Here is a 27,389-nt window from a genome sequence, read left to right on the forward strand (position 1 = left end):
CCTCTTAGCTCTGGGACTAGTCTTGTTGCAAACCTTTGCACTTTCTCTAGTTTCTTTATGTGCTTGGCTAGGTGTGGATTCCAAACTGGTGCCGCATACTCCAATATGGGCCTATCGTAGACGGTGTACAGGGTCCTGAACGATTCCTTATTAAGATGTCGGAATGCTGTTCTGAGGTTTGCTAGGCGCCCATATGCTGCAGCAGTTATTTGGTTGATGTGCGTTTCAGGAGATGTGCCTGGTGTCATACTCACCCCAAGATCTTTTTCCTTGAGCGAGGTTTGTAGTCTCTGGCCCCCTAGACTGTACTCTGCCTGCGGTCTTCTTTGTCCTTCTCCAATCTTCATGACTTTGCACTTGGTGGGGTTGAACTCCAGGAGCCAATTGCTGGACCAGGTCTGCAGCCTGTCCAGATCCCTTTGTAGTTCTGCTTGGTCTTCAATCGAATGAATTCTTCTCATCAACTTCACGTTATCTGCAAACAGGGACACTTCGGAGTCTATTCCTTCCGTCATGTCGTTCACAAATACCAGAAACAGCACTGGTCCTAGGACTGACCCCTGTGGGACCCTGCTGGTCACAGGTGCCTACTCTGACACCTCGCCACGTACCATGACTCGCTGCTGTCTTCCTGACAATATTCTCTGATCCATTGTAGTGCCTTCCCTGTTATCCCTGCATGGTCCTCCAGTTTTTGTAATAATTTTTGTACTAACGCCTTGCAATCCAAGAAAATGCAGTCCACCCACTCCTCTATCTATTGTCTTACTGCTGTCACCATGTCATAGAACTCCAGTAGGTTTGTGACACAGGATTTCCCGTCCCTGAAACCATGTTGGCTGCTGTTGATGAGATCATTCCTTTCTAGGTGTTCCACCACTCTTCTGATAATCTTCTCCATGACTTTGCATACTATACATGCCAGTGACACCGGTCTGTAGTTTAGTGCTTCATGTCTGTCTCCTTTTTTAAAGATTGGGACTACATTTGCTGTCTTCCATGCCTCAGGCAATCTCCCTGTTTCGACAGATGTATTGAATATTGATGTTAGGGGTACACAGCGCCTCTGCTCCCTCTCTCAGGACCCATGGAGAGATGTTATCCGGCCCCATTGCCTTTGAGGTATCTAGCTCACTCAGAAGCCTCTTCACTTCTTCCTCGGTTGTGTGTACTGTGTCCAGCACATGGTGGTGTACCCCACCTCTCCGTCTTTCTGGAGCCCCTTCTGTCGCCTCTGTGAACACTTCTTCGAATCTCTTGTTGAGTTCCTCAAATACTTCACGGTCATTTCTTGTTGTCTCTCCTCCTTCGTTTCTTAGCCTGATTACCTGGTCATTGACTGTTGTTTTCCTTCTGATGTGGCTGTATAACAGCTTCATGTCAGATTTGGCTTTTGCTGCTATGTCGTTTTCACATTGTCTTTGGGCCTCCCTTCTTATCTGTGCATATTCATTTCTGGCTCTACGACTGTTCTCCTTATTCTCCTGGGTCCTTTGCCTTCTATATTTCTTCCATTCCCTAGCACACTTAGTTTTTGCCTCCCTGCACCTTTGGGTGAACCATGGGCTCATACTGGCTTTTTCATTATTCCTGTTACCCTTGGGTACAAACCTCTCCTCAGCCTCCTTGCATTTTGTTGCTACATATTCCACCATCTCATTAACTGGCTTCCCTGCCAGTTCTCTGTCCCATTGAACCCCATTCAGCAAGTTCCTCATTCCCGTGTAGTCCCCTTTCTTGTAGTTTGGCTTCATTCGTCCTGGCCTTCCTGCTTCCCCCTCCACTTGTAGCCCTACTGTGCATTCGAAGCTTAAAACCACATGATCGCTGGCCTCAAGGGGTCTTTCATATGTGATGTCCTCGATATCTGCACTACTCAAGGTGAATACTAGGTCCAGTGTTGCTGGTTCATCCTCTCCTCTCTCTCTTGTAGTGTCCCTTATGTGTTGGTACATGAAGTTTTACAGTACCATCTCCATCATCTTAGCCCTCCATGTATCTTGGCCCCCATGTGGCTCCAAGTTCTTCCAATCGATTTCCTTGTGGTTAAAGTCACCCATGATCAGGAGCTTTGCCCTGCATGCATGATCAGCTCTTCTGGCCACTGCAGCCAGTGTGTCAACCATCACTCTATTGCTCTCATCATACTCTTGCCTTTTCCTACTGCTGTTCTGTGGTGGGTTATATATCACTGCAATTACCACTTTGGGACCTCCAGAGTGAAGCGTTCCTGCTATGTAATCGCTTGTTTCTCCGCCGTCTCCTCTCTCCAGCTCATCAAAATTCCATCGGTTTTTGATCAGCAATGCCACACCTCCACCCCCCCTGTTTCCTCTGTCTTTCCTCAGGATCAGGTATCCTGTTCGAAAGCTGGCATCTATTATCATACATGAAAGCTTCGTTTCTGTGAGAGCTATGATGTCCGGTGATGCTTCTGACTCTTTCGTGCCACTCCTCCCACTTATTTGTTATTCCATCAGCGTTTGTGTACCATACCTTCAGTTTCATTTCCAACACTGTGGTTTGGGGGGCCTGTGAAGGTGGGAAACCTGTAGGATTCTATAGCTGGGTGTTGGGTGGAAGCTGTGAGTGTGGATTGTAGTTTGTGTTGGGATGGTGTGATAGGTTGTGGGGTTCTGGGGATAGTTCTGTGTGTGCTTGCCCTTGCTGCTCTGTTCTGCTCTGATTGACCTCTATTGGTTCCATCCTTGTCTCCCTTTCTAGCGCCTTTCGCTTTTTTGTCCTCTCTCTCTTTTATTGTTTATATATATATATATATATATATATATATATATATATATATATATATATATATATATATATATATATATATATATATATATATATATATATATAAAAGGAAAAACGAAAGTTTCTCCTTTTACATTTAGTAATATATACAGGAGAAGAGGTTACTAGCTCCTTGCTCCCGGCATTTTAGTCGCCTCTTACAACACGCATGGCTTACGGAGGAAGAATTCTGTTCCACTTCCCCATGAAGGTAAGAGGAAATAAACAAGAACAAGAACTAGTAAGAAAATAGTAGAAAACCCAGAGGAGTGCGTGTATACTATATGCTTGTACATGTGTGACCTAAATGTAAGTAGAAGTAGCAAGACGAACCTGAAACCTTGCATGTTCATGAGACAGAAAAAAAAAAGACACCAATCCTACTATATATATATATATATATATATATATATATATATATATATATATATATATATATATATATATATATATAATTTCTGTTTTTATTGGTCTATATGTTAATCAGTATCAAGTACAAAAAGCGTGGCAAGCCTCCGTGTGTGTGTGTACTCACCTAGTTGTACTCACCTAGTTGAGGTTGCGGGGGTCGAGTCCGAGCTCCTGGCCCCGCCTCTTCACTGATCGCTACTAGGTCACTCTCCCTGAGCCGTGAGCTTTATCATACCTCTGCTTAAAGCTATGTATGGATCCTGCCTCCACTACATCGCTTCCCAAACTATTCCACTTACTGACTACTCTGTGGCTGAAGAAATACTTCCTAACATCCCTGAGATTCATCTGTGTCTTCAGCTTCCAACTGTGTCCCCTTGTTACTGTGTCCAATCTCTGGAACATCCTGTCTTTGTCCACCTTGTCAATTCCTCTCAGTATTTTGTATGTCGTTATCATGTCCCCCCTATCTCTCCTGTCCTCCAGTGTCGTCAGGTTGATTTCCCTTAACCTCTCCTCGTAGGACATACCTCTTAGCTCTGGGACTAGTCTTGTTGCAAACCTTTGCACTTTCTCTAGTTTCTTCACGTGCTTGGCTAGGTGTGGGTTCCAAACTGGTGCCGCATACTCCAATATGGGCCTAACGTACACGGTGTACAAGGTCCTGAATGATTCCTTATTAAGATGTCGGACTGCTATTCTGAGGTTTGCTAGGCGCCCATATGCTGCAGCAGTTATTTGGTTGATGTGCGCTTCAGGAGATGTGCCTGGTGTTATACTCACCCCAAGATCTTTTTCCTTGAGTGAGGTTTGTAGTCTCTGGCCCCCTAGACTGTACTCCGTCTGCGGTCTTCTTTGCCCTTCCCCAATCTTCATGACTTTGCACTTGGTGGGATTGAACTCCAGGAGCCAATTGCTGGACCAGGTCTGCAGCCTGTCCAGATCCCTTTGTAGTTCTGTAGTTCTGTAGTGTGTGTGTGTGTGTGTGTGTGTGTGTGAACATTGATGACCTTGTAATAAGTTTCCAGTAGAAATTGCTACCAGACAATCACTGTCATCAATTATTGATGATCAGGGTTGTGAGTTTCTAGTATCAACAGCTTGTTTGATCAAAGTGATGAAGGGAGAATAGTGAACTTATCATATATATAACATACACTCTCCCTTTCCACACTCCCTCCATCCCTCCCTCTCTCCTTTCCTCCATCTTTCCCTTCCTCTATCCCTCCCTCCCTTTTCTTCCTTATTCCCTCTCCCACTCTTTAAATCCCTCCCTTCTTCCATCCCGCTCTTCCTCCATCCATCCCTACCTTCTTTTTCCCCTCACTCTCTCCTCACTCCATCCCTCCCACATTCCCCTCACTCCCACACTCCCCTCACTCCCACACTCCACTCCCACACTCCCCTCACTCCCCTCATTCCCCTCATTCCCCTCACTCCCACACTCCCCTCACTTCCACACACCTTCACTCAAACACTCCCCTCACTCCTTCACTCCCACACTTTCTTCACTCCTTCACTCCCTTCGCTCCCACACTCCCCTCACTCCCCTCATTCCCCTCATTCCCCTCACTCCCACACTCCCCTCACTTCCACACACCTTCACTCAAACACTCCCCTCACTCCTTCACTCCCACACTTTCTTCACTCCTTCACTCCCTTCGCTCCCACACTCCCCTCACTCCCCTCATTCCCCTCATTCCCCTCACTCCCACACTCCCCTCACTTCCACACACCTTCACTCAAACACTCCCCTCACTCCTTCACTCCCACACTTTCTTCACTCCTTCACTCCCTTCGCTCCCACACTCCCTTCACTCCCCTCACTATAACACTCCCACTCTCCTCTCACTCCCACACTCCCATCACTCCCACTCTCCCTCACTCCCACACTCCCTTCACTCCCCCACTCCCTTCACTCCCCTCACTCCCCTCACTCCCACACTCCCCTCACTCCCACACTCCCCTCACTCTCCTCCCACACTCTCCTCACTCCCACACTCCTCTCACTCCCACACTCCCTTCATTCCCACACTTCTCTCACTCCCACATTCCCCTCCCCACATCTCACTCCCACACTCCCCTCACACTTCCCTCACTCCTACACTCCCCTCACTCCTACACTCCCCTTACTCCCACACGCCTCTCACTCCCAAACTTCCCCCCCTCCCCTCACTCCCACACTCCTACACTCCCCTCACTCCCCCACCCCTCACTCCCACACTTCACACACTTCTCTCACTCCCACACTCCTCACACTCCACTCACTCCCCTCACTCCCACACTCCCCTCACTCAAACACTTCACTCACAAACTCCCTCTCTCTCCCACACTCCCTTCACTCCCCACACTCCCCTCACTCCCACACTCACCTCATTGCCAAACTTCTCCCACTCCCCTCAGTCCCACACTCCCTTCACTCCCACACTCCCCTCACTCCCTAACTCCCTCACTCCCACACTCCCCTCACTCCCACACTCCCCTCCCACACTTCCCTCACTCTCACACTTCTCTCATTCCCATACTCCCTTCACTCCCACACTCCCCTCACTTCCACACTCCCCTCACTCCCAAACTTCCCACACTCCCCTCAGTCCCACACTCCCCTCAGGCCCACACTTTCCTCACTCTCTCACTTCCCTCACTTCCACACTCCCCTCACTTCCACACACCCCTCACTCCCAAACTTCTCACACTCCCCTCATTCTCACACTCCCCTCACTCCCAAACTTCCCTCACTCTCATACTTCCCTTACTTCCTCACTCCCCTCACTCCCACATTACCACACTCCCCTCATTCCCACACTCCCCTCACTCCCAAACTTAACTCACTCTCACACTCCCCTCACTCACTCCCTACACTCCCACACTCCCCACACTCCCCTCAGTCCGACACTCCCCTCACTTCCCTCACTCCCACACTCCCCTCAGTCCGACACTCCCCTCACTTCCCTCACTCCCACACTCCCCACACTCGCCTCACTCCCCACTGTCCCCTCACTCCCACACTCCCCTCACTCCCACACTCCCCTCACTTCCACACTCCCCTCACTCCCACATTCCCCTCACTCCCACACTCTCGTCACTCCCCACACTCCCCTCACTCCCACACTCACACTCACACTCCCCACACTCCCCTCCCACACACCTCACACACCCACACTCCCCTCACTCCCACACCCCTTACTCCCACACTCCCCTCCCACACTCCCACACTCACACTCCCCACACTCCCACACTCCCCTCACTCCCACACTCCCCACACTCCCCTCACCCCCACACTCCCCTCACTCCCACACTTCCCACACTCCAACACTCCCCTCCCACACTCCCCTCACTCCCACGCTCCCACACTCCCCTCACTCTCACACTCCACTCACTCCCACACTCCCCACACTTCCCACACTCCAACACTCCCCACACTCCCCTCACTCCCACACTCCTCTCGCTCCCACACTCCCCTCACTCCCCACACTTCCCACACTCCAACACTCCCCACACTCCCCTCACTCCCACGCTCCCACACTCCCCTCACTCCCACACTTCCCTCACTCCCACACTCCCCTCACTCCCACACTTCCCTCACTCCCACACTCCCCTCACTCCCACACTCCCCTCCCGCGCTCCCCTCACTCCCACACTCCCCTCCCGCGCTCCCCTCACTCCCACACTCCCCTCACTCCCACACTCCCCTCACTCTTACGCTCCCCACACTCCCACACTCCCCTCACTCCCACACTCCCACGCTCCCCTCACTCCCACACTTCCCTCACTCCCACGCTCCCCTCCCACACTCCCCTCACTCCCACACTCCTTTCACTCCCACGCTCCCACACTCCACTCCCACGGTCCCACACTCCCCTCACTCTCTCACTCCCACGCTCCCACACTCCCCTCACTCCCATGCTCCCACACTTCCCTCACTCCCACGCTCCCACACTCCCCTCACTCCCCTCACTCCCTCACTCCCACACTCCCCTCACTCCCTCACTCCCACACTCCCACACTCCCACGCTCCCCTCACTCCCTCACTCCCACGCTCCCACACTCCCCTCACTCCCACACTCCCACACTCCCACACTCCCCTCACTCCCTCACTCCCACGCTCCCACACTCCCCTCCCACACTCCCCTCCCACACTTCCCTCACTCCCACGCTCCCACACTCCCCTCACTCCCACGCTCCCACACTCCCCTCACTCCCACGCTCCCACACTCCCACGCTCCCACACTCCCCTCACTCCCACACTCCCCACACTCCCCTCACTCCCCTCACTCCCCTCACTCCCCTCACTCCCACACTCCCCTCACTCCCTCATTCCCCTCTCTCCCACACTCCCCTCACTCCCACACTCCCTCACTCCCACACTCCCACACTCCCCACACTCCCCACACTCCCTCACTCCCACGCTCCCACACTCCCCTCACTCCCACACTCCCCACACTCCCCTCACTCCCCTCACTCCCACACTCCCTCACTCCCACACTCCCACACTCCCACACTCCCCTCACTCCCACTCTCCCCTCACTCCCACACTCCCCTCCCACACTCCCCTCCCACACTCCCTCGCTGCACTCTGAGAAGCACCTTTAATATTCCCGCCTGTGAGATCAATAGTCTGCCACGCTGCATGTCATGAACACTGTGAACACTGTCATGAACACTGTCATGAACACTGTCAACACTGTCATGAACACTGTGAACACTGTCATGAACACTGTCAACACTGTCATGAACACTGTCAGCACTGTCATCACTGTCATGAACACTGTGAACACTGCCATGAACACTGTGAACACTTTCATTAACACTGTGAACACTGTCATGAACACTGTGAACACTTTCATTAACACTGTGAACACTGTCATGAACACTGTGAGCACTCTCATGAACTCTGTGAACACTGTCATGAACACTGTGAACACTGTCATTAACACTGTGAACACTGTCATGAACACTGTGAGCACTCTCATGAACACTGTGAACACTGTCATGAACACTGTCATTAACACTGTGAACACTGTCATGAACACTGTGAGCACTGTCATGAACACTGTGAACACTATCATGAACACTGTGAACACTGTCATGAACACTGTCAACACTGTCATCACTGTCATGAGCACTGTGAACACTGTCATGAACACTGTGAGCACTGTCATGAACACTGTGAACACTGTGAACACTGTCATCAACACTGTGAGCACTGTCATGAACACTGTGAGCACTGTCATGAACACTGTGAGCACTGTCATGAACACTGTGAGCACTGTCATGAACACTGTAAGCACTGTCATGAACACTGTGAGCACTGTCATGAACACTGTGAGCACTGTCATGAACACTGTGAGCACTGTCATGAACACTGTGAGCACTGTCATCAACACTGTGAGCACTGTCATCAACACTGTGAGCACTGTCATCAACACTGTGAACACTGTCATCAACAGTGAACACTGTCATGAACACAATCATGAAAGCTGTTAACACTCTAATGAACAATGAACACTGTCATGATCACTGTGAACACTCATGAACACTCCGAACACTGTCATCAACAGTGAACACTGTCATAAGAACATAAGAAAGGAGGAACACTGCAGGAGGCCTGTTGGCCCATACTAGGCAGGTCCTTTACAATTCATCCCACTAACAAACATTTGACCAACCCAATTTTCAATGCCACCCAAGAAATAAGCTCTGATGTGAAAGTCCCACTCAAATCCAACCCCTCCCACTCATGTACTTATCCAACCTAAATTTGAAACTACCCAAAGTCCTAGCCTCAATAACCCAACTAGGTAGACTGTTCCACTCATCAACTACCCTATTTCCAAACCAATACTTTCCTATGTCCTTTCTAAATCTAAACTTATCTAATTTAAATCCATTACTGCGGGTTCTCTCTTGGAGAGATATCCTCAAGACCTTGTTAATATCCCCTTTATTAATACCTATCTTCCACTTATACACTTCGATCAGGTCTCCCCTCATTCTTCGTCTAACAAGTGAATGTAACTTAAGAGTCTTCAATCTTTCTTCATAAGGAAGATTTCTAATGCTATGTATTAATTTAGTCATCCTACGCTGAATGTTTTCTAACGAATTTATGTCCATTCCGTAATATGGAGACCAGAATTGAGCTGCATAATCTAGGTGAGGCCTTACTAATGATGTATAAAGCTGCAGTATGACCTCTGGACTTCTGTTGCTTACACTTCTTGATATAAATCCCAGTAATCTATTTGCCTTATTACGTACGCTTAGGCATTGCTGTCTTGGTTTAAGGTTGCTGCTTACCATAACCCCCAAGTCCTTTTCGCAATCTGTATGGCTAAGTTCTACATTATTTAACTTATAAGTGCTAGGGTTATGGACACTCCCGAGCTTCAGAACCTTGCATTTATCTACATTGAACTGCATCTGCCACTTTTCTGACCAAGAGTAGAGTTTGTCTAAATCCTCCTGAAGTTCCCTAACATCTACGTTTGAATCAATTATCCAACCTATCTTCGTGTCATCGGCGAATTTGCTCATATCACTAGTAATTCCTTCATCAAGATCATTGATATATATTATAAACAACAACGGGCCCAAGACTGATCCCTGTGGAACGCCACTTGTTACTGATCCCCACTCGGATTTAACCCCATTTATGGACACTCTCTGCTTCCTGTCTGTGAGCCATGATTCGATCCACGAGAGCACTCTTCCCCCAATGCCATGAGCTGCTACTTTCTTCAACAGTCTTTGGTGCGGAACTCTACCAAATGCCTTACTAAAATCTAAGTAAATAATATCAAATTCTTTATCGTGGTCAACAGCCTCAAAAGCTTTACTGAAGAAAGTTAATAAATTAGTTAGACAAGACCGGCCTCTTGTGAATCCATGCTGAGTATCATTAATCAAGCTATGCTTATCGAGATGGCTTCTTATAATTTGAGCTATAATTGACTCTAGTAATTTGCCTACAATTGAGGTCAGGCTTATTGGGCGGTAATTTGACGGTAACGACTTGTCCCCTGTTTTAAAAATAGGAATTACATTAGCCATCTTCCACATATCAGACACTACACCTGTTTGAAGAGATAAATTAAAAATATTAGTTAATGGTTCACAGACTTCCATTTTGCATTCCTTTAGAACCCTTGAAAAAACCTCATCAGGACCCGGTGACTTATTTTGCTTCAGTTGGTCTATCTGTTTCACAACCATTTCACTAGTGACTGTGATGTTACATAATTTATCTTCTTCTAGCCCACTATAAAAATTAATTACCAGAATATTATTAGTGTCTTCCTGTGTAAAAACTGAGAGAAAATAATTATTTAAAATCGAGCACATTTCATTCTCTTTGTCAGTAAGATGCCCATAGTTATTTTTAAGGGGACCTATCTTATCTCTGACTTTTGTTCTATATACCTGGAAAAAACTTTTTGGGTTAGTTTTAGAATCCCTAGCAACTTTAATTTCATAGTCCCTTTTAGCTTTTCTTATCCCCTTTTTAATGTCCCTCTTAATGTCAATATACTGATTCATAAGATGACCCTCGCCTCTTTTGATACGCCTATAAATTCCTTTCTTATGCCCTAGTAGATGTTTCAGCCTATTATTCATCCATTTTGGGTCATTTCTGTTTGATCTAATTTCTTTATAAGGGATAAACGTTCTTTGAGCAGCATGTATTGTGTTCAGAAAACTGTCATATTGATAGCTCTCTTCGTTACCCCAGTCAACAGATGATAAGTGTTCTCTAAGCCCATCGTAATCTGCTAAGCGAAAATCTGGGACTGTTACTGAGTTATCCCTACTATCACACTTCCATTCAATTCTAAATGTAATTGATTTGTGGTCGCTAGCACCCAGTTCCTCTGAAACTTCTAAATTATTAACAAGGGATTCATTGTTTGCCAGAACTAAGTCAAGCAGGTTATTACCCCTTGTAGGTTCTGTCACAAACTGCTTCAAAAAACAATCCTGAACTACTTCTAAGAAGTCGTATGATTCTAAATTCCCAGTCAAGAAATTCCAATCAATATGACTAAAGTTGAAGTCTCCTAGAATTACTACATTATCGTGCCTTGTGGCCCTAACAATTTCCTCCCATAGTAGTCTCCCCTGGTCCCTATCTAAATTTGGGGGACGGTATATCACACCTAAAGTTAATTTTTCATGCCCCTCTGAAAATTCTATCCAAACAGACTCTGTATGTGTTACTTCAGACTTAATACCCGTTTTTATGCAACAGTTCAAGCGATCTCGGACATACAATGCCACCCCACCCCCCTTCCCGATACTTCTATCTACTTGGAACAATTTAAAACCCTGAATATGACATTCTGCAGGCATGTCCCGACTTTTTGAATTAAACCACGTCTCAGTAATGGCAAATACATCTATGTTACCTGCACTAGCAACTAGTCTCAACTCGTCCATCTTATTCCTAGCACTGCGACTATTTGTGTAATAAATACTTAAAGACTCTCCTCTCTCTTTACCCTTCCTGCTCCTTTCTGTTATTCCACTAAACCTATTACTGTCCTTGTCAATTAGTGCCACTGGCTTTCCAATATCCACCTCATTTTGCCTATTACTAGTTCTCCTAGTACTCATATTACTACCCTGAGACTTCAAAGTTTTCCCGCAAAAACCCATACCACTAACTATTCCTAGTTTAAAGACCTAACAGCTCCCTCCACTGCGTTGGCCAGTGCTCCCACCCCACACCTAGATAAGTGAACCCCATCCCTGGCATACATGTCATTTCTGCCATAGAAGAGGTCCCAGTTGTCAATGAATGTTACCGCATTTTCCTTACAGTATTTGTCCAGCCAGCAATTGACACCAATTGCTCTGGACAACCATTCATTTCCAACTCCTCTCCTTGGCAAAATGCCACATATGACAGGTTTCCCACCCTTCCTCCTAATTATCTCTATTGCTGACCTATACCTGCTAATCAGGTCCTCACTCCTACGTCTGCCAACATCGTTGCCTCCAGCACTGAGACAGATAATAGGATTGCTCCCATTACCTCTCATGATGTCATCCAGACGGCTAACAATATCCTTCATCCCAGCCCCAGGAAAACACACTCTCTGCCTCCTACTCCTGTCCTTCAAGCAGAATGCCCTATCCATGTACCTAATCTGGCTATCCCCAACAACAACAATGTTTTTACCTTCCTTGGCGTCGTCCGTCGTGATGCTCCGAGTAGTCGACTCACATTCGTCAGGTAGCATTACACCACTTGTAGAATTCGTCAAGACGTTCTCGATGGTCTTCGTTGGGGTTTCTAGGGATGTCTCACTCACGTCTACCAATGCTTCCTTGGTGCTCGTTGTGGCATTCCCAGTAGAACACTGACATTCGTCGGGTAGCACCGAGAATGGGTTGGAAGTTTCCACGGTAGTCTTCTGGTTTCTCGTTGTTTCTGCCTCTCCAACCGTTTTCTTGAACACAATCATGAAAGCTGTTAACACTCTAATGAACACTGAACACTGTCATGAGCACTGTGAACACTCATGAACACACTGACCACTCACGAGCACTGCGATCACTCTTGGAGAGTTTTGAACATTCATGAATAGTTTGAACACTGTCATAAACAGTCATGAACACCGGGAACAATATCACGAACACTGAACACTGTGTCAAGAACACTGTGAAGACTCATAAGCAGTCTGAACACTCGTGAACGCTGTCATGAACATTGTGCACACTCTCATGATCAGTATGAACAATGTAACTACTCTCATGATCTATCTTGAACACTGAATACGATGTCAGGAACTATTAGAACTCTCTAATGAACACCTTGAACATACTCTTGAATGCTGTGAACACTAATGAACAGTGAGGATTCATGAACAGTGTGAACGCTTTCATAAATACTGTGAATACTTTTATGAAAAGTGTTAACACTGTTATGAACAATGTGAACACCGTCATGAACAGTGTGGACAATGTCATGAACACTGTGAACACACCCTTGAACAGTGTGAGCAATGTTATAATCATTGTGAACACTGTCATGAACAGTGTGATCACTGTGTCATAAGCACCCTGAACATTGTGAACAGTGTGTCATGAAGTGTGAACACTGCGTCAAATCGCTTTCAACAATGCGTCATGAACACTTTGAACACTGCGTTATGGACATAAACGTTGAGAACAATGTGTCAAAAACATTGTGAACACTGTATTGTGAAAACCATGAACACTGTGAACAGTCCCATGAATACTGTGAACATTGTATCTTGAACAATTGGGAACACTGTGAACACGGAGCCTTGAACATTATGAACACTGGAACATTGTCAGGAATACCTTGAACCTTAAACAATTTGAATATTGCCTTTTGTGAACATTGTGAACATTGCGTTATGAACTATGAACACTGTCATGATCACTGTGATTCCTACATGATGAACACTATGAACTGTCATGAACACAGTGAACATTATGAACCCTGGGAATGCTCCACCATGAACATTATGAACCCTGGGAATGCTCCACCATGAACATTATGAACCCTGGGAATGCTCCACCATGAACATTATGAACCCTGGGAATGCTCCACCATGAACATTATGAACCCTGGGAATGCTCCACCATGAACATTATGAACCCTGGGAATGCTCCACCATGAACATTATGAACCCTGGGAATGCTCCATCATGAACATTTTGAACCCTGGGAATGCTCCACCATGAATATTATGAACCCTGGGAATGCTCCTCCATGAACATTATGAACCCTGGGAATGCTCCACCATGAACATTATGAACCCTGGGAATGCTCCACCATGAACATTATGAACCCTGGGAATGTTCCACCATGAACATTATGAACCCTGGGAATGCTCCACCATGAACATTATGAACCCTGGGAATGCTCCACCATGAACATTATGAACCCTGGGAATGCTCCACCATGAACATTATGAACCCTGGGAATGCTCCACCATGAACATTATGAACCCTGGGAATGCTCCACCATGAACATTGTAAACTCTACGTCTTGAACACTGTGGACACTGTCATGAATTCCGTGAACACTATGAGCAATGTGAGCACTGTGAACACTACGCCATGAACACCGTGAACACTGAATAATACGTCATGAACACTACGCCATTAACTCTGTGAACACTACGCCATGAACACCGTGAACGCTACGCCGTGAGTACCGTGAACACTATACCATGAACACCGTGAACACTATGCTATGAACAACGTGAACACAGGTCTGCCAATATTAACACAGTTGTGTGTAAGTTTTCATTAGCACCGCCAGTGGCGCTACTTACACACACACACACACACACACACACACTGACTTGCTTTAAACATAATAATCTACTGTGTTATAATCACAGAGGTACCAGTTAACACCAGTCACCAGAGTTAACACCAATCACTACAGTTAACACAAGGTAGGAAGGTAAACCATCCCTCTACCTCCTACCACAGATGTAAGATTAGATTATGCCACCGAAGTGGCTAGTTTGTTGTACTCCCCATATCCATCCTGTGGATGGTAGCACAAGAGCATATGGATACACAAAAGGCCCAGGAACTAGGTCCTAAAAGGGTTAACAGGAGTACATTTGTATTTATATCTGCAGTTCACTTATCTGTTACAAGCAAATTTAGGAAATTTGCTTAGTATATCTGGTATCTTATTGTCACAAATAAGATATCTTGACATGTCACATAGGTTATTATACTGTGTATCTCTGTATTCCTCAATAATTGGACAGTTTAGCACATAGTGTTTTTAAAAACAGTGACCATATGCATGATAACATAATTTGCATTCGGTTTGACCATCATCTGTGTGTCTCCCAAACTGCCAGAAGTACTTGTAACCAAGACTAAGCCTGGCCACTACAACATCAGTCAGTCTGTTCACATTGCAAGTGGCTGCATAAACGTACTTATCTACGTTCATGTTATCATAGTGGGTTATAGATCTACTCAGGCTTCTAATTACATTCCTATAACAATCAGTTTCATTATTTACTTCTCTCCTAATATTATTTCTAATGCTACACACAGATATACCAAAGTTATATTCTACATTCTCCTTCTGGGTACTCTTCTTGGCTAACATATCAACTTTATCATGAAGGAGTAATCCAGTGTGTGATGGGATCCATAGCTATTGTGCATTTATTCCTGTTTCCTGGGTTTTTGAGTATCTATACCTGGCTTCCCCAATGTACATGTTGTTGGAGTCATTATATGAGATGTAACTACTACATTTTTCAAGGATTTTCCCTATTACACTTAAATAAATGTCAGATTTTTAATCTGTTTGTAAATGGTGAACATAATCGCCGGTGCAAAATTGAATGGCGAATTATTAAAGTTTTTTATAACTTTGGAAAAGTAGTTTCTTCCACGTTTGTGTTGTTTCTCCTACCTCGGAGTACCAAATCCTTATGAATGGTGATGTCGGGAATGAGTTGGTGAAGTTTTACATAGTGTGTTTTGGACCAGGGACTGCACTCTCACCTGTACAAGACCTGTTCTTGTTTTATACTCACTTTGTATAGGATACAGTAGGTAGTTATGAAAAAAACTGCTGTAATCTGTAATACAATAAACCAGTTACTTCCGTACTGATTTTTTAAGATGTCCGTTATTTGGTTGAGAAAGTGCTAAACCCTGTTGGGGTCACGTGGCGCCTGGGAGAATCGGAAGTACTGAGGTTCAATCCAAGGAAAGGAAGGAGAGGTCTAATTCCTCTGATCAAGAGCCCCTGAATGACATCGAAGAGCCTCCCTCGAGGGGTGAATCTTGGTTGAAAATTGTGAATACCTTTGACCAGCACTGTTTATTAACTGCTACACTTCTACTTTTCTATCTCTACTTCTTCTACGATCAATACACGGCAGTATCTCTCTCTCTCTCTCTCTCTCTCTCTCTCTCTCTCCCCTTTTTTAACACAGGGTTGGACAAGGTTAGGTTAAGGATCCCTAGCTTTATTGACAAGTTATTTACAAGTTAAGGATTCCTAACTTTATTGACAAGCTAAGAGCTGTTACCTACATCAGCTCGTTTGAAAGCATTTTTATTGTTATGAAACATACAAGTAGGGAACAGGATGAAGTTGGAGCCATCTATGGGTCAGCATTTTCATTTGATCAACTGACTTTATCTCGTTGACATCATAATGCTGTACGAAGCTTGCTTCGTACAACATTATGTACCTGATTAGCAGGTATAGGTCAGCAATAGAAATAATTAGGAGTAAGGGTGGGAACCCTGTCATATGTGGTATTTTGCCAAGGAGAGGAGTTGGAAATGAATGGTTGTCCAGGGCAATTGGTGTGAATTGCTGGCTGGACAAATACTGTAAGGAAAATGCGGTAACATTCATTGACAAATGGGACCTCTTCTATGGCAGAAATGACATGTATGCCAGGGATGGGGTTCACTTATCTAGGTCTGGGGTGGTAGCACTGGCAACTGCAGTGGAGGGAGCAGTTAGGACTTTAAACTAGGAATAGTTAGTGGTATGGGTTTTGGCAGGAAAACAGTGAAGTCCCAGTGTAGTAATATTACGAGTTCTAGGGGAACTAGTAATAAGCAGAACGAGGTAGATATTGAAAAGCCAGGGACTTTGGGTGATAAGGACAGTAATAGGTTTAGTAGAAAAACAGAAATGAGCAGGAAGGGTAAAGAGAAAGGAGAGTCTTTCAATGTTTATTATGCAAATTGCCGTAGTGCTAGGAATAAGATGGACGAGTTGAGATTAGTTGCTAATGTAGGTAACATTGATGTATTTGCCTTAACTGAGACGTGGTTTAATTCAAAAAGTCGGGAGATGCCTGCAGAATGTCATATTCAGGGTTTTAAATTGTTCCAAGTAGATAGAAGTATCGGGAAGGGGGGTGGGGTGGCATTGTATGTCCGAGATCGCTTGAACTGTTGCATAAAAACGGGTATTAAGTCTGAAGTAACACATACAGAGTCTGGATAGAATTTTCAGAGGGGCATGAAAAACTGATTTTAGGAGTGATATACCGTCCCCCAAACTTAGATAGGGACCAAGGGAGACTACTATGGGAGGAAATTGTTAAGGCCACAAGGCACGATAATGTAGTAATTCTAGGAGACTTTGACTGGGAATTTACAATCATACGACTTCTTAGAAGTAGTTCAGGATTGTTTTTTGAAGCAGTTTGTGACAGAACCTGCAAGGGGAAATAACCTGCTTGACTTAGTTATGGCAAACAATGAATCCCTTGTTAATAATTTAGGAATTTCAGAGGAACTCGGTGCTAGCTACCACAAATCAATTACATTTAGCATTGAATGGAAGTACGATAGTAGCGATAACTCAGTAACAGTCCCAGATTTTCGCTTAGCAGACTACGATGGGCTTAGAGAACACTTATCATCTGTTGACTGGGGTAACGAAGTGAGCTATCAATATGACAGTTTTCTGAACACTATACATGCCGCTCAAAGAACGTTTATCCCATATAAAGAAATTAGATCAAATAGAAATGACCCAAAATGGATGAATGATAGGCTGAAATATCTACTAGGGCATAAGAAAGGAATTTATAGGCGTATCAAAAGAGGTGAGGGTCATCTTATGAATCAGTATATTGACATTAAGAGGGACATTAAAAAGGGGATAAGAAAAGCTAAAAGGGACTATGAAATTAAAGTTGCTAGGGATTCTAAAACTAACCCAAAGAGTTTTTTCCAGGTCTATAGAACAAAAGTTAGAGATAAGATAGGTCCCCTTAAAAATAACTATGGGCATCTTACTGACAAAGAGAATGAAATGTGCTCGATTTTTAATTATTTTCTCTCAGTTTTTACACAGGAAGACACTAACAATATTCCAGTAATTAATTTTTATAGTGGGCTAGAAGAAGATAAATTATGTAACATCACAGTCACTAGTGAAATGGTTGTGAAGCAGATAGACAGACTGAAGCAAAATAAGTCGCCGGGTCCTGATGAGGTTTTTTCAAGGGTTCTTAAGGAATGCAAAATGGAACTCTGTGAACCATTAACTAGGTAAGACACATAGGCAACTTTATTCCGAAACGTTTCGCCTACACAGTTGGCTTCTTCAGTCGAATACAGAAAGTAGGTATTCGACTGAAGAAGCCTACTGTGTAGGCGAAACGTTTCGGAATAAAGTTGCCTAACTGTTGCCTATGTGTCTTACCTACCAACCTGTCGGTATTGTATACCATTTTGATGTTCAACCATTAACTAATATTTTTAATTTATCTCTTCAAACAGGTGTAGTGTCTGATATGTGGAAGATGACTAATGTAATTCCTATTTTTAAAACAGGGGACAAGTCGTTACCGTCAAATTACCGCCCAATAAGCCTGACCTCAATTGTAGGCAAATTACTAGAGTCAATTATAGCTCAAATTATAAGAAGCCATCTCGATAAGCATAGCTTGATTAATGATACTCAGCATGGATTCACAAGAGGCCGGTCTTGTCTAACTAATTTATTAACTTTCTTCAGTAAAGCTTTTGAGGCTGTTGACCACGATAAAGAATTTTATATTATTTACTTAGATTTTAGTAAGGCTTTTGATAGAGTTCCGCACCATAGACTGTTAAAGAAAGTGGCAGCTCATGGCATTGGGGGAAAAGTGCTCTCGTGGATCGAGTCATGGCTCACTTACAGGAAGCAGAGAGTGTCCATAAATGGGGTTAAATCCGAGTGGGGATCTGTAACAAGTGGCGTTCCACAGGGATCAGTCTTGGGCCCGTTGTTGTTTATAATATATATCAATGATCTTGATGAGGGAATTACTAGTGATATGAGCAAATTCGCCGATGACACAAAGATAGGTAGGATAATTGATTCAAACGTAGATGGTATGGAACTTCAGGAGGATTTAAACAAACTCTATTCTTGGTCAGAAAAGTGGCAGATGCAGTTCAATGTAGATAAATGCAAGGTTCTGAAGCTTGGGAGTTCCCATAACCCTAGTACTTATAAGTTAAATGATGTAGAACTTAGCCATACAGATTGCGAAAAGGACTTGGGGGTTATGGTGAGCAGCAACCTTAAACCAAGACAGCAATGCCTAAGCGTACGTAATAAGGCAAATAGATTACTGGGATTTATATCAAGAAGTGTAAGCAACAGAAGTCCAGAGGTCATACTGCAGTTTATACATCATTAGTAAGGCCTCACCTAGATTATGCAGCTCAGTTCTGGTCTCCATATTACAGAATGGACATAAATTCGCTAGAAAACATTCAGCGTAGGATGACTAAATTAATACATAGCATTAGAAATCTTCCTTATGAAGAAAGATTGAAGACTCTTAAGTTACATTCACTTGTTAGACGAAGAATGAGGGGAGACCTGATCGAAGTGTATAAGTATTGGTTTGGAAATAGGGTAGTTTATGAGTGGAACAGTCTACCTAGTTGGGTTATTGAGGCTGGGACTTTGGGTAGTTTCAAATTTAGGTTGGATAAGTACATGAGTGGGAGGGGTTGGATTTGAGTGGGACTTTCACATCAGAGCTTATTTCTTGGGTGGCATTGAAAATTGGGTTGGGCAAATGTTTTGTTAGTGGGATGAATTGTAAAGGACCTGCCTAGTATGGGCCAACAGGCCTCCTGCAGTGTTCCTCCTTTCTTATGTTCTTATGTTCGAAGTGGAGCCAAGTGTGGTAATTTGACAATGTTGGCTTTGCACGTAACAGTAAGGCCACTCGCATCCCTCCTGTGTTGAAGGCTCTGCTGAAATGACATATCTATTCAGGATGGGTCCAGGAGAGAGATGAGACATCTTCCTCTGTTCTCTACTCTGTCAAGTAGTCGCTGATGAGAAGGGAGGGAGGGCAGGCAAACCAAGGTGGAACATACTCAAGGTGTGAGCGTACTTGTGCCTCATACGGAATCTTGCAATCCCTACTGTCAAGCAGATGTGAGATACGGCGAAGTGCTGTAAACTTCTTGGCTGCCTTATTTGCAAGATTTACAAATTGGTTCTTCTTGGTCAATTTGGAGTCAGATTTCACCCCAAGGATATCAACTTCTTCCCCAGGTACCAACACTCTCCCATTCATACTTACTACTGCACTGACATTACCATCATGGTACCTAGAGACCATACCTTACCTTTGAAGAAGAGTTTCGAAAGTCTCTCTACTCTCTGAGCCCGGCCATGGGCCAGGCTCGTCATCATTTGTGTTTTCTCAAGTACAAATGTTACTTGCTATTTGTTTTCCCATAGGATGTCTTGCTGATTCTGCTCCATTGAGAACTACTATCTCTCTCTCTCTCTCTCTCTCTCTCTCTCTCTCTCTCTCTCTCTCTCTCTCTCTCTCTCACTCTATCTCTCTCTGTTCGCTCAAATATATCAGTGTTGATTTAACTCATCTTAAGTCTTCTTTAACTGTTAAAACTCTACCTGGCGTTATCATCGGTGTATTAAACTGTAGTGAGAATTTAAGTCTGCCGTGGCCAAACCTGCCTTAACTCTGCTCTGGTGCCAACAACTTTGGCACTAATTCTGCCCTTTTCAACTCTGCGTCTGGCACTCAACGCTCCCAGATTTGATAATAACTTTATTTAATATCCTCGTATTGTCAGGAAGAAGATGAACTGTAAAGTTTGTATCTAAAACTCTTCTGATATTGATTCACAGTTTATCTAAAAGCTCTGACTCTCCTAATGTTCTTGACTCACACTCTTCTTGATGATATTGACTCACACTCTTCTTGATAGTATTGACTCACACTCTTCTTGATGGTATTGACTCACACTCTTCTTGATGATATTGACTCACACTCTTCTTGATAGTATTGACTCACACTCTTCTTGATGATATTGACTCGCACTCTTCTTGATATTGACTCGCACTCTTCTTGATGGTATTGACTCACACTCTTCTTGATGGTACTGACTCACACTCTTCTTGATGGTACTGACTCACACTCTTCTTGATGGTATTCACACTCTTCTTGATGGTACTGACTCACACTCTTCTTGATGGTATTGACTCACACTCTTCTTGATGGTATTGACTCACACTCTTCTTGATGATATTGACTCACACTCTTCTTGATGGTACTGACTCGCACTCTTCTTGATATTGACTCACACTCTTCTTAACGGTATTGACTCTCACTCTTCTTGATGGTATTGACTTACACTCTTCTTGATGGTATTGACTTACACTCTTCTTGAAGGTATTGACTCATACTCTTCTTGACGGTATTGACTCTCACTCTTGATGGTATTGACTTACACTCTTCTTGATGGTATTGACTCATACTCTTCTTGATGGTATTCACTCACACTCTTCTTGATGGTATTGACTCACACTCTTCTTGATGGTATTGACTTACACTCTTCTTGATGATAATGGCTTACACTCTTCTTGATGATAATGACTTACACTCTTCTTGATGATAATGACTTACACTCTTCTTGATGATAATGACTTACACTCTTCTTGATGATAATGACTTACACTCTTCTTGATGATAATGACTTACACTCTTCTTGATGATAATGACTTACACTCTTCTTGATGGTACTGACTCACACTCTTCTTGATGGTACTGACTCACACTCTTCTTGATGGTATTCACACTCTTCTTGATGGTACTGACTCACACTCTTCTTGATGGTATTAACTCACACTCTTCTTGATGGTATTGACTCACACTCTTCTTGATGATATTGACTCACACTCTTCTTGATGGTACTGACTCGCACTCTTCTTGATATTGACTCACACTCTTCTTGACGGTATTGACTCTCACTCTTCTTGATGGTATTGACTTACACTCTTCTTGATGGTATTGACTTACACTCTTCTTGATGGTATTGACTCATACTCTTCTTGACGGTATTGATTCTCACTCTTCTTGATGGTATTGACTTACACTCTTCTTGATGGTATTGACTCATACTCTTCTTGATGGTATTCACTCACACTCTTCTTGATGGTATTGACTCACACTCTTCTTGATGGTATTGACTCACATTCTTCTTGATGGTATTGACTTACACTCTTCTTGATGATAATGACTTACACTCTTCTTGATGATAATGACTTACACTCTTCTTGATGATAATGACTTACACTCTTCTTGATGATAATGACTTACACTCTTCTTGATAGTATTGACTCACACTCTTCTTGATGATATTGACTCGCACTCTTCTTGATGGTATTGACTCACACTCTTCTTGATGGTACTGACTCACACTCTTCTTGATGGTACTGACTCACACTCTTCTTGATGGTATTCACACTCTTCTTGATGGTACTGACTCACACTCTTCTTGATGGTATTGACTCACACTCTTCTTGATGGTATTGACTCACACTCTTCTTGATGATATTGACTCACACTCTTCTTGACGGTATTGACTCTCACTCTTCTTGATGGTATTGACTTACACTCTTCTTGATGGTATTGACTTACACTCTTCTTGATGGTATTGACTCATACTCTTCTTGACGGTATTGATTCTCACTCTTCTTGATGGTATTGACTTACACTCTTCTTGATGGTATTGACTCACACTCTTCTTGATGGTATTGACTCACACTCTTCTTGATGGTATTGACTCACACTCTTCTTGATGGTATTCACTCACACTCTTCTTGATGGTATTCACTCACACTCTTCTTGATGGTATTGACTCACATTCTTCTTGATGGTATTGACTTACACTCTTCTTGATGATAATGACTTACACTCTTCTTGATGATAATGACTTACACTCTTCTTGATGATAATGACTTACACTCTTCTTGATGATAATGACTTACACTCTTCTTGATGATAATGACTTACACTCTTCTTGATGATAATGACTTACACTCTTCTTGATGATAATGACTTACACTCTTCTTGATGATAATGACTTACACTCTTCTTGATGATAATGACTTACACTCTTCTTGATGATAATGACTTACACTCTTCTTGATGATAATGACTTACACTCTTCTTGATGATAATGACTTACACTCTTCTTGATGATAACGACTTACACTCTTCTTGATGATAACGACTTACAGCTCAATGTTTTTTTGATGAATTCTATCTGGTAACTCTCATAAAAACACCCTTGCCCCTCCCAGCCTTGCCCCTCCCAGCCTTGCCCCTCCCAGCCTTGCCCCTCCCAGCCTTGCCCCTCCCAGCCTTGCCTCTCCCAGCCTTGCTCCTTCCAGCCTTGCCCCTCCCAGCCTTGCCTCTCCCAGCCTTGCCTCTCCCAGCCTTGCTCCTTCCAGCCTTGCCCCTCCCAGCCTTGCCCCTCCCAGCCTTGCCCCTCCCAGCCTTGCCCCACCCCGCCTTGCCCCCCCAGCCTTGCCCCCCCAGCCTTGCCCCTCCCAGCCTTGCCTCTCCCAGCCTTGCCCCTCCCAGTCTTGCCTCTCCCAGCCTTGCCCCCCCAGCCTTGCCCCTCCCAGCCTTGCCCCTCCCAGCCTTGCCCCTCACAGCCTTGCCCCTCTCAGCCTTGCCGCTCCCAGCCTTGCCCCTCCCAGCCTTGCCCCTCCCAGCCTTGCCCCTCCCAGCCTTGCCCCTCCCAGCCTTGCCCCTTTCAGCATTGCCCCTCCCAGCCTTGCCCCTCCCAGCCTTGCCTCTCCCAGCCTTGCCCCTCCCAGCCTTGCCCCTCCCAGCCTTGCCCCTCCCAGCCTTGCCCCTCCCAGCCTTGCCCCTCCCAGCCTTGCCCCTCCCAGCCTTGCCCCTCCCAGCCTTGCCCCTCCCAGCCTTGCCTCTCCCAGCCTTGCCCCTCCCAGCCTTGCCCCTCCCAGCCTTGCCCCTCCCAGCCTTGCCCCTCCCAGCCTTGCCCCTCCCAGCCGTGCCCCGCCCTGCCGTGCCCCTCCCAGCCTTGCCCCTCCCAGCCTTGCCCCTCCCAGCCTTGCCCCTCCCAGCCTTGCCCCTCCCAGCCTTGCCCCTCCCAGCCTTGCCCCTCCCAGCCTTGCCCCTCTCAGCCTTGCCCCTAACACCCTTACCCCTCCCAGCCTTACCCGTCCCAGCCTTGCCCCCCCAGCCTTGCCCCTCCCAGCCTTGCCCTCCCAGCCTTGCCTCTCCCAGCCTTGCCCCTCCCCTCCCAGCCTTGCCCCTCCCAGCCTTGCCCCTCCCAACCTTGCCCCTCCCAGCCGTGCCCCACCCAGCCTTGCCCCTCCCAGCCTTGCCCCTCCCAGCCTTGCCCCTCCGAGCCTTGCCCCTCCGAGCCTTGCCCCTCCCAGCCTTGCCCCTCCCAGCCTTGCCCCTCCCAGCCTTGCCCCTCCCAGCCTTGCCCCTCCCTGCCTTGCCCCTCCCAGCCTTGCGCCTCCCAGCCTTGCCCCTCCCAGCCTTGCTCCTCCCAGCCTTGCCCCTCCCAGCCTTGCCCCTCCCAGCCTTGCCCCTCCCAGCCTTGCTCCTCCCAGCCTTGCCCCTCCCAGCCTTCTTTGTTATGAACCTCTACGTTTCACAGACACAAAGTAATATAACAAGATCCTTTCATTGACAACGTTTCGCCCAAGCATTACACATTAAGTTACTAGATTTCGAAACGTTGTTCCAAAGGTGTCAGTATTTTATACAATTTCTCTCCATCTTCATATGGTTGTGTTTAGCATTAATGATTTTTTTCCTTTTTTTGCAGAAAACATGGCTGCTACCGCTGCTTGGTTATCCACCAGCAACACTACAACGTTCTTCAGTATAAAGAAAGTAAGTAACTAGTGGGAAGGGAGGAGAGAGAAAGGGAAGAGGAAAAAGAGAGAGAGGAAGAGGGAGAGAGACGTGTGTGACCAGTGCAACATTTGTATATTGTTGGGAATCTAAGTTGCTTAGAAATGTTAGCATGATACATTCTGCTAACAGCAAGTTTAGGATGAAATGGATCTACCTGTGTTCTGTTGTCACTACGCACACTACAAACTCCGAGTAATGATCTCTGTCTGTACATTAAAATTGTATAAAATACCGACAGATTGTTAGGTAAGACACATATGCAACAGTTAGGTATCTTTATTTCGAAACGTTTCGCCTACACAGTAGGCTTCTTCAGTCGAGTACAGAAAAGTTGATAGAAGCAGAAGAGACTTGAAGACGATGTAATCAGTCCATCACCCTTAAAGTTTTGAGGTGGTCAGTCCCTCAGTCTGGAGAAGAGCATTGTTCCAAAGTTTGAAACAATATGGAGTTGAAGTGACAGGATGGAGCCTTATATAGCGCCAGGAGGTGAGACGTAGGCCACTAGTAGAACGCAGATGTTGGAAGGTCAGGTCCCTCTCAAATCCAGCCGTTCTCACTAGTAGAGGTAGTCGAAGTTGATTTCAGGTCTGTACCAAGATACCCTTGTGTTGCAGTGTCTGACAGATTGGACATTAAAATGGTATAAAATACCGACAGATTGTTAGGTAAGACACATATGCAACAGTTAGGTATCTTTATTTCGAAACGTTTCGCCTACACAGTAGGCTTCTTCAGTCGAGTACAGAAAAGTTGATAGAAGCAGAAGAGACTTGAAGACGATGTAATCAGTCCATCACCCTTAAAGTTTTGAGATGAAGTGACAGGATGGAGCTTTTTATAGCGCCAAGAGGTGAGACGTAGGCCACTAGGAGAGGTAAGAACTCAGATGTTGAGAGGTCAGGTCCCTCTCAAATCCAGCCGCTCTCACTAGTGGAAGTTGTCGAAGTTGATTGCAGGTCTGTACCAAGATACCCTTGTGTTGCAGTGTCTGACAGATTGAACATTAAAATGGTATAAAATACCGACAGGTTGTTAGGTAAGACACATATGCAACAGTTAGGTATCTTTAAAAAGCTCCATCCTATCACTTCATCTCCATATTGTTTCATACTATGGAACAATGCTCTTCTCCAGACTGAGGGACTGACCACCTCAAAACTTTAAGGGTGATGGACTGATTACAACGTCTTCAAGTATCTTCTGCTTCTATCAACTTTTCTGTACTTGACTGAAGAAGCCTACTGTGTGGGCGAAACGTTTCATAATAAAGATACCTAACTGTTGCATATGTGTCTTACCTAACAACCTGTCGGTATTTTATACCATTTTAATGTTCAATCTGTCAGACACTGCAACACAAGGGTATCTTGGTACAGACCTGCAATCAACTTCGACAACTTCCACTAGTGAGAGCGGCTGGATTTGAGAGGGACCTGACCTCTCAACATCTGAGTTCTTACCTCTCCTAGTGGCCTACGTCTCACCTCTTGGGGCTATAAAAAGCTCCATCCTGTCACTTCATCTCCATATTGTTTCATACTATGGAACAATGCTCTTCTCCAGACTGAGGGACTGACCACCTCAAAACTTTAAGGGTGATGGACTGATTACATCGTCTTCAAGTATCTTCTGCTTCTATCAACTTTTCTGTACTTGACTGAAGAAGCCTGCTGTGTGGGCGAAACGTTTCATAATAAAGATACCTAACTGTTGCATATGTGTCTTACCTAACAACCTGTCGGTATTTTATACCATTTTAATGTTCAATCGTAGTCAGTGCAGTCCGGCTCATCAGGGTTTTCCTTTAAGAGATTAAGCTCCCCTTTGCAGAGAGTTATGGATCTACTGGTAATTCCCTTCATGTTCGAAGGGAGGGCTTTGCAAAGTCTTCCACCCTTCATGTTTATTGAGTTATCTCCTGGTGTTGTCCGGGGTTTTCACTGGAGTTATTTTTGCACTGTCTACCGTGCCTTCCTCTCTAAGATCTCAACTAGTCCCTCCAGTATATTTGATGAGTGAATTATGATACAGTTATCTCAAATGTATTCTCAGTAAATTAGCTGTTTAACTTTTCACAGGAAATGAAAATTTTGGTGCCCGTGTATCATCACTGATGTATCTTTTATTTAACAATGGGGTACGGGAGTTATTTCTTGGGTAGCTTCAGGTAGATGTCGTTTTGATAAGGACCTGCCTCGTATGGGCCAGTAGGTCTTCTGCAGTGTTCCTACATTCTTATGTTCTTATGTTCTTATTTGCTTTCAGCTGAGAGCACGAATGGAATGTGTCCATGTATTTACCTATATTTCTTTCAACTGTGACAGAAACACAAGTGTGCTTAAATTTATGATCCACTGACAAGTTATTCTGGTCCAGGCTCTTAACACGTCTGCATTTTACATTCTGTTTCAGATTTATACAGATAGAAATTTTGTTTCTTTCCTTACTATAAAATGTGAGATTT

At 44.9% G+C, this 27,389-nt stretch overlaps 1 protein-coding gene across 1 annotated transcript in view; it reads left to right on the top strand.

Moving 5' to 3' along the window:
• LOC138852841 (uncharacterized) overlaps positions 1–27,389 on the top strand; it is a gene marked incomplete at its 3' end in the record, with an annotated part of 1,165,962 nt that overhangs the window by 1,000,934 nt on the left and 137,639 nt on the right. Inside the window, 1 exon segment of the mRNA XM_070086012.1 lies at positions 24,831–24,898. Coding sequence (XP_069942113.1) covers positions 24,831–24,898 — 68 coding nt within the window.

The sequence above is a fragment of the Cherax quadricarinatus genome, chromosome 17, assembly GCF_038502225.1.
Source record: "Cherax quadricarinatus isolate ZL_2023a chromosome 17, ASM3850222v1, whole genome shotgun sequence".
NCBI lineage: Eukaryota > Metazoa > Arthropoda > Malacostraca > Decapoda > Parastacidae > Cherax > Cherax quadricarinatus.